Source organism: Priapulus caudatus, unplaced genomic scaffold (genome assembly GCF_000485595.1).
Source record: "Priapulus caudatus unplaced genomic scaffold, Priapulus_caudatus-5.0.1 Scaffold396, whole genome shotgun sequence".
NCBI lineage: Eukaryota > Metazoa > Priapulida > Priapulimorpha > Priapulimorphida > Priapulidae > Priapulus > Priapulus caudatus.
The window spans coordinates 206,743-215,758 of record NW_014577457.1 but is presented as its reverse complement, the minus strand read 5'-3'; the positions used below and the strand labels follow the sequence as shown (position 1 = coordinate 215,758).

Genomic DNA, 9,016 nt, shown 5'->3' with positions numbered 1-9,016 from the left:
AAAGTATTTGTCTAGACTAGCTTTGTTCCATCACTTTAAGTAGGTTTGTTTTTCAATAGGTTAAATTATTTTATATAATTATTTGTTTTATCGAGTTATAATAAATTGCTACAACATACAACAAAAAGCATGAAAGTTCTGAGAAAAAGCAGAGGTAACTGTTCATACATTACTGCTACATTTAGACACATATTCTTCAGCTTTGTAGGATTCATTATTGCATCACAATAAATTTACCCACTCCAAGATTGTTGTTAACAGTAATACCGTAAACTTTGGCCTCAGATTTCAAACCTGTAATGCTCTGTGGTTTATAAGTGCGCCATACCGTGGAGGAAATATATACTAGGCGCCAATACTTGGGTTACCCGATTCAAATTGAGTGCGGCTTATAGCGCGCCGCGTTATTACGCGATCATATACGGTAGTTGTAGTCCCAACAGCCACACGCACAGCGTGTAGTTTGTTATTGACACACGTAACTACATCGCACCGGTGTCCAATGACTGCAGCGAGTTATGAGGGTTGCCATCCAGCGGCAGCTTCAGCATCGACCTTGTCTGCAGTTCTGTGAGCGGCGTAGAACTTCTTTTCTGCGAGAATTTCCTTGTCGATGAATAATTGCGAAGGCTGAAAAAAAAGGAGTATTTTTGTCGAGCTGCTCTGCGAAAGAAACAAATCTCAACAATAGCTGGGCGCTGTTAAGCCGCGTTACAAAAACCGCGCACGCGTCAGCAACTGCAATTAACATACCGATGATATTAGCGATTCTTCCGTTGTGACGGTAACAACTGGCATCGAGACGGGATTCTAAGTGCCAGCATTAATTCCAATGTTGCCTATCAAAATGCGTAACCCGTATAACGAAACTTCCAATGCAGTTTGTTGTGTGATCTGGTATTCACAGCTTACACGCCCAAGTTCGATTTAAGCAATTGGGGTTGAGTTATGGAAGCGTTGAAATTATTGAGTGTGGCAACACTTCATAAATAAACGCTTGTAAATGCTACCATTAACCCGTTTTATGCAAAAACTGTCCGTTTAATTCATTTTCGATAGCCGCACACCAGATTAACAGTAATCTATCTGTGTTTTTATGCACTCAAGTCTCATTACAAAAGATCCATACATTCGCATGGATTGTTTGTTTATAGCAGCCCTGCGGGGGGGGGGGGGGGGGGGGGCGGGGGGGGGCGGGGGGGGGGGGGGGGGGGGGGGGGGGGGGGGGGGGCGGGGGGGGGGGGGGGGGGGGGGGGGGGGGGGGGGGGGGGGGGGGGGGGGGGGGGGGGAGGGGGGGGGGGGGGGGGGGGGGGGGGGGCGTGGGTGGGGGGGGGGGGGGGGGGGGGGGGGGGGGTGGGGGGGGGGGGGGGGGGGGGGGGGAGGGGGGGGGGGGGGGGGGTGGGGGGGGGGGGGGGGGGGGCGGGGGCGGGGGGGGGGGGGGGGGGGGGGGGGGCGGGGGGGGGGGGGGGGGGGGGGGGGGGGGGGGGGGCGGGGGCCGGGGGGGGGGTGGGGGGGGGGGGTGGGGGGGGGGGGGGGGGGGGGGGGGGGGGCGGGGGGGGGGGGGGGGGGGGGGGGGGGGTGGGGGGGGTGTGGGGGGGGTGGGGGGGGGGGGGGCGGGGGGGGGGGGGGGGGGGGGGGGGGGGGGGGGGGGGGGGGGGGGGGGGGGGGGGGGGGGGGGGGGGGGGGGGGGGGGTGCGGTGGTGTGTGTGTGGGGGTGTGGTGCGGGGGGGGGGGGTGCGCCGGGGGGGGGGGGGGGGGGGGGCGGGGGGGGGGGGGGGGGGGGGGGCGGGGGGGGGGGGGGGGGGGGGGGGGGGGGGGGGGGGGGGGGGAGGGGGGGGGGCGGGCGGGGAGGGGGGGGGGGCGGGGGGGGGGGGGGGGGGGGCGGGGGGGGGGGGGCGGGGGGGGGGGGGGGGTGGGGAGGGGGGGGGGGGGGGGCAGCCAGACAAAAAGACTGGCACGCGCTTTTTGGTCCGTTTGTAGTTAAATAGCCATATGCTGCCAATACTATCAAACCAGGAACCCGGTGTGAATGAGTACAGCCCTATAGATCCGAAGGTCAGGCGGATAGACAAAGTCTGAAGAGACAAAAGGTTATGGGTTCAGGTGTAAATGATGCATTTTCTCGAATGCGTGGGCAAACGCATCCGGAACCGGTCGCTAGCCTCCAGGGCTACGCGATCCGACATCACTCACACAGTGAATCTCGCAGACTGGCGATACACGAATGATTTGCGCAACGGGACAATCGTATCTCTCTCACACAGCTCCACACCTCTCTTCCTCTCTCCACCGACACACACGCACACACACACACGCACACGCACGACGCAACACGCACACGCACACGTCACACGCCACACGCACACGCCCACCACACACACGCGAACACACATCACACACCTCTTCTCCTCTCCTCTCTCTGTCTCGCACGCACCGCACGCACGCGACGCACGCCACGCCACGCAACGCACCACACACACACAACACACACACGCATCAGCAGAGCCATTCCCCGTTGCCAACCATCGCGTGTGTGTTACGCTGTCGCAAGATTTACCCTGTTTATTACCATGCAATATTCGGTCCATTCGGCGACCTTCAGTCTTTATAGGGATGAGTCCCCGGGTGAATTAATAACGACTAGTCCTATGCAGCACCATGTTCAGGACGCTTGATTAGACTACCATTGCAGGGGTCCAGTAGCTTGACAGCACTTGTCTTTCCATGCACATCTTGGTTGATTGTGTGTATAGTTTCATCCTTGAACTGTGTCACGGGTAAAGGGAGAGCGCGACGAGTGACAAGCCGCATATACGTCGGCGTCAGCATGCGAATACTGATCGCGCTCTGTATCGTACATTGATGTAGAAACAATATTTCTACTGAATTCTACTTATTTTAGCACATGCGAAATCACAAGTAAATGTGAGGTAACTGTATGGTACATATAACGTACCAAATACTGTTGTATTGTAAAAAGCCAAATAACTGAAAGTGTGTATAATCATTGCATACCAGAAGCCTGCCATTCAGATTTTATATAATAATAACATAATCACACTCATAGTGCACACGCGACACACAATGCTGGACATAGCGGATGAGTACAGCCAGTTTCAGCTTTCACGAGGATTTCAGCTTTCTAGGACCTGGTTGTTTGCGGTTGAGAATGAAAAGTCTTCGGGTGTTGCTAGGTGACGGGTACCACGCCATACACGTTGGCAACAGCAGAAGGGTCACAGCAGCCAGGTTTGCTCCAACCTAAAGCCGCTGCTCTGCCACAGTGATTAGATCATTCTCCTCGCTCTTCTCCAAAGTCGTATTCGAACCCTGCGCAGACATCCAACAAAGCCATCCAGGTGTACTTATCCATTGTCGGCGATCTACTGGCATGTCTTAGGTATCACAATTCACCGACTAGCTGGACAACTTGCAGCCTAATATCTGTCACAAAATGAAATAATTATGGGGCCGTTGAACACGTTCTTGCGTGTCGGCCACAATACTGGACCCTCCTTTACTCGCTCTCCCTTCACCACGCCATATGAACCCTGTCACGTGCTGTTTAAAAACTATCGATTGCAGTGCGACTCCTGTCCATCACCGTAGTATACGTCCCGCTTCCGGCCCCCCCCTCGCCTATACGCCTTTGTGAGCAGGAAAACACGCGCACTGGTCGCACCCGATAACCCTGTCTTCTCCGAGAGACAATCAGACGCTGGGAAATTCGAATCTGCTTTCACGCCAAACATGATCTGGCAGCACGCGTTTGAGTGATATGTGCGCCCTCTGCCGGCCAACCGTACGCACCACGACTCGCCCTTCGTCTCCAGCGTTGCTGACTCTGAACAAGGTCACGGCCAGCGATCTTCGTTCCTCGAGTGGCAGAAGAGCTAATGTGAGAGGACTTACTAGCTATTCAACACGTGCAGTATCCCGACCTTAGGAGGTTAGACGCATTAGCATGCATGCCATTGCAAATAGCGCAGCATTTGAACTGTGGCCTACAACAGAGAACACTGGGATGTCTGAGTCACCGAGTTATACCTGCTAAGGATTCTATAAATATAGCACAGAAAAAAGGCACCCGAGTTATGGGTGCAAACCTTCCTTCTATTTCCAGTACTACCTTTACCTCGTATGTCAGCACATTATATTTTAAAGATCTTAAATGAATCTCACCACAAGTGGCGGGGATTTCGTGACAATGCATTAATTATCAAGAGCTAATAATTACCTACGGAGCTGTACATACGGAAAAAATAAACGGGAAATTAGACTGCTATTTCACCACAAACATTATTCGGACTTGCCTTGCGAGTCCTATAATGAATTTCATGTATTGCATAAGCAAGAATTCTTGCTCTCTAAACAAGACAACCGCTTGTTCAATACAGTACTCATGGCGGAGATATTCGGCTCCTAAACCTCCCTTCCCACATGCCAAAACGCCGCCTCGATTCCACCTTCTGTCAACGCCATCCTTCACAGCGGGGCTAAGGCGTTAGCTTCGTGATGAGTCGGTTTTTCCGCTCATAATTTTATGAATGACTTTCGGGGGCATCGCCTATGCCCTTACCTCCCATTAATCTTTCCTTAGCACGGCTACATGCCGTCCAGATGGAGCGCAATGTTTTTTTTAATTAATTCTCTACAACGCGCTAGAAGAGTTACCAAATTTGGGCATTGCTGACAATTCAATTTATCAGCGCCCTCCAAGCTGGTGACGCGAAACGCATAGACCGAAATGCTTTAGACGCGTGAAGGACATGGGACCAGAAGTGGGATTCGAGGCGGCGGTTTGGCATGTGGAGGGGGAGGTTTCAGGAGCACCAGATATTCTCCGCCTAGGAGTGGATCGGTATTGACAAGCGGTTGGTCTTGTTTTAGAGAGCAAAAGAATTCTGCCTTAATGCGCAATTACATGAACAATTATTTATAGCTCCGGGGGGGGGGGCAGGGAAAGTAGAATAATGTTGTCGTGAAATCAGCACTATTTTCCCGTTTTGCCGTTGTACACTCTACGGTATTATTAGCTCTTGATATATATATATATATTTATTTATTTATTTATTTATTAAAATATATAGAGAGCCTACATTTTTGACCCCAGTATTTGAAGGCAGACCATATTTCCACTGTTGCGACGGTAGTTTTCCCCCCCGAACTTCGGAGAACAACAGCACTGACATGAGTTAGGCCGCCTTCTGGAATATGGAACTGCCTCCCCGGCCTCCGCCTCATTCAAATCCAGTGTTACCGCATCCAAGATGCTCAGCTTCCCATTGTGAAATCCAACCGCTGAAGAAACGAAGCATTAAAAGCAGTATAGTGTGACGAGTGTTTAGCTAGAAATGGCACACCTACGATTACGCAGTACAGAACAGTGGATAATCTATGTCAATTTGATGGGATCTGTAACTATACCTTTGCGGCCACCTTATTTATCTCTGTCAAAATGTCATAATTCACAGCAAAAACAAAATCCACAACCCACTTATATACACCACTACTATTACCACTACGACTGCTCTACCAGTACTGACTATACTATAATTGTAGATATTATAACTCATGGAACGGGTTCCTGGAATGCATTACTATTATATACGCTGCTATTATACGGGCATCACAATACGAAATTACCAGTATTTCATCTCTGAAAAACCCCAGCAGATGCTACCTGCAGAGCTTACTATGTATTGTCCGCCGTAGTGGTCAAGGCTTAAGCAGTTAGTGTTCGCCCTGCGTTCGAAGTGTCTCTCTACAACAACCTGCTGCGTTTCATAGTCCCACAACTTCAAGTGGCCAGACTTGGTCCCAATACAGATTTGAGATCTAATATATATAAATAAATCAATAAATCAATATATCTATATCTATATCTATAATAATATTATATACTATACTATATATATTCTACAGACAGCTCATAATTTTAGAGGAGAGAGTATGACACCGTTCTTTTAACAGCGTTTTGCATTAGTTTTTTTCCAATTTTTGTATAATATTTTTTTTTCACACACACACACGCGCACGCACGCACACAGCACACATACACGCACACACACGCACGCACGCATGCACACATATATATCAACCACGAAACCATAGATGCATATGGGCGTAAAGGATGACGATATCCATACGAGGGTTCGCGCATGAGTAGGCCGTAAAAAGTCCTGTAACAGCTTTAGCTCAAATGCTATTAATATGTTAGGATGTTCACTTTAATAGATGCTACGCAGCATTCACTTCACTTTGATGTTTAGTCTATCCATCACATATGCTCTCGCCTGCACGCAATTACACATTGCAAATTAGATGTGCGTCTTCCATTATTATTCAAATGAATTTGTGAGCAAATATAGATAATTAACCGCGCAAACGGTTACATTGGATCAGCAGTGTATGCTCGTCGGCGCGTGAATTCACGAGAGCACGCGACGTAAGAGGATCATGAAATCCTTTTGCAATCATATGCTGCTCTTATGATGGCTTTTCATAACAGCTTTCGTTGCGTGATCAATGGAAACTCTAAATTACACTCGCGACTAATTACTTTAAATCCTCAAAATGAAAACGGCGAGCGTACACACCGTTTATTCGTGCGTGTGTCTTTCTTATCGACAGAATCCTCATTCTGCTCATAACCATACATACTGCATACACTTCAATTCAAACATGAGCCTATATATATATATATGCTCATGTCATTAAAGCCTGGGACACACCATGCGAATTTATTCGCACGTCCGCGGCGATCATATCCGCAGCAAAAATCGCGGCGAAAATATTCGCACCCGCGTGCGATAATTGAGCGGACACACCATGCGAATTTATTCGCACGTCCGCAGCGTACACACAACACGCGGCCTATATCGAGCTTCTGAGAAGGGACGGGTACCAGTGTATATTCGCACGTCCGCAGCGAAAATATCAAATATGTTTGATCGCTGCGAATTTCGGTGCGGATGAAATTCGCAGCAAAATTCGCCCGCGCTTGAGCGTACACACCATGCGAATTTCGCTGCGATTTCACAATCGCTGCGGAACTGCGAATAAATTTGCATGGTGTGTCCCCCGCTTAAGGTATCCTTGTTGTTACACACATAACATGCACATCAGTTACATCATTTTTTTTTAGAAACGTGAACCGCAATGACAATGATTAATTATTCAACAACTTTATACTCACTTGGTTCATCACAAGTGAGTATAACATCAGTCCACTATATGCATCCAACTACACAGCCACTGACTTCCTGCTATACTATCTCAATGCCCAGACAATGCATAGATGATCTACAATCATTATCTAGACATCACACTACTAACCTACTCACCTCTAGCTCCCACCTCTGAAATCCTCACAAAAAACCTACTTGCAGTCGCATAAAAAACCCACTCACCTCGCGTTGTGTGGGGTAGTACCCCAGCGCCCTCATCACGTACGGAATTTGCTCCACTTTCATCGTACTGGCTACTCTGTGAACGTCCATCGTCCTCAGGCCCTGACTATAGCACGAGACCCACAGACAATAAAAGAGTGCACGGTCCCTTTATACATCGCACGCACCAATCCTGGTGATTTAGCAGTAATTTTCACACAGAAAATAATTTTTTACATATGAACTCACCCTAAATTTTATTACAATGCACCGAAAGCCACATCTATATCTGTTTTTGCTACATGACCTGTCGAGTCCCAACACCAGTAATAACTCGCATCATACTTTTCAGGATAATTTAATCATGAAAGGCATCCCGTAATTGCATCAAAGCATGAAATGTTTGCGATTCTAGTTAACGATGCATTACAAGCAAGACGCGTCTCTTGGCGCACCCCAAAAAAATAATTGATAATTAAAATTTATAATAAGTATATTTTATAATTAGAATTTTAAAAAATGATCGATAATAATTTAAATTAGATCGTTTGAGAGGACATTTATGCTGAGTAAGACGAGTATGACTTCGCTGCACAACGTACAAACCCACTTATATCCATTACCTTCTTATCTGGGCATAGTAGAAGAAATTCTCCATCTCTCGGAATAGAGTGCCGGACTGGCCACCTTCCAGCAGGTCGTAGAATGGTACGATCCCCAGACCGCCTAGATGGGAGGCTGCCTCTAACACACTGCTCGCAAGTAATAATCACATCGTATTATTATTCCCTCGGTCGCTGCGCAATTAAAGGCGTGATAGGAGTCCTATCCTATCCTATCCTATCCTAGGAGTCCTATCCTAGCAGTCCTATCCTATCCTATCCTATCCTAGGAGTCCTATCCTACTTATCATCAGGAACACGATGGCAACACAGCTAAAATCAGCTGCTATAGTCGCCGTGAGCACACATTTATCTAGCATGCTAGAAATACGTACAACGCCTGAATACATATTCGATGCCTAATATCCCCAACAGCCCCAGCGTTCTGTCATAGAATAGAACACTAATCCGATAATAAACTTGCGCCGAATACATGCGAACATTTGGGAAAACTGTGGTGAAACCGTGTCGTATTCAAAGTACTTTTTGAAGAACACATACGATTTTGAGGTAAATTGGTGGTGTCATATGATGAAGGGAGAATCATAGATGAAAACAAGGTAAAGGTTGAATATATTTATTCACATATTGATAGAATATTTACAAGTTGAAAACTATGCAAAACGCTGTTAAAACGGGCATACTCTTCTCTATTATGAGCTCTTGATATATATATATTATAAATGTCATGCATCTATAGTGAAGGCAGAAATATCAACAGCCAGTATAGGAATAGGACACTATGAACAGGACGTATGACTTTCACCATAACCAATTAAATCTTACTTGGCTGGGTGAGCATGGATAGCCTGTACTAGCGACGTCCCTCTTTGCAGACAACTCTACTTGTGAGCTATCACCGTTGACAATGGCTACCGCAGCCGAAGACGACGTGACAATGAAGGGTTATCCTTGAATTCCCCACTGTTCTCCCTCCTCTTCATCCCTAAAAACATTCACGCG

The 9,016-nt window shown here is 48.2% G+C and overlaps 1 protein-coding gene across 1 annotated transcript in view; it reads right to left on the bottom strand.

The window, feature by feature from the left end:
* Window positions 1-9,016, bottom strand: part of LOC106809925 (WD repeat-containing protein 66-like) — a 51,141-nt gene that overhangs the window by 4,765 nt on the left and 37,360 nt on the right. Inside the window, exons 12-13 of the mRNA XM_014813165.1 lie at window positions 8,015-8,143; window positions 7,413-7,518 (exon numbers count right to left, since the gene is read on the bottom strand). Coding sequence (XP_014668651.1) covers window positions 7,413-7,518; window positions 8,015-8,143 — 235 coding nt within the window. The remainder of the gene's footprint in view (window positions 1-7,412; window positions 7,519-8,014; window positions 8,144-9,016) is intronic.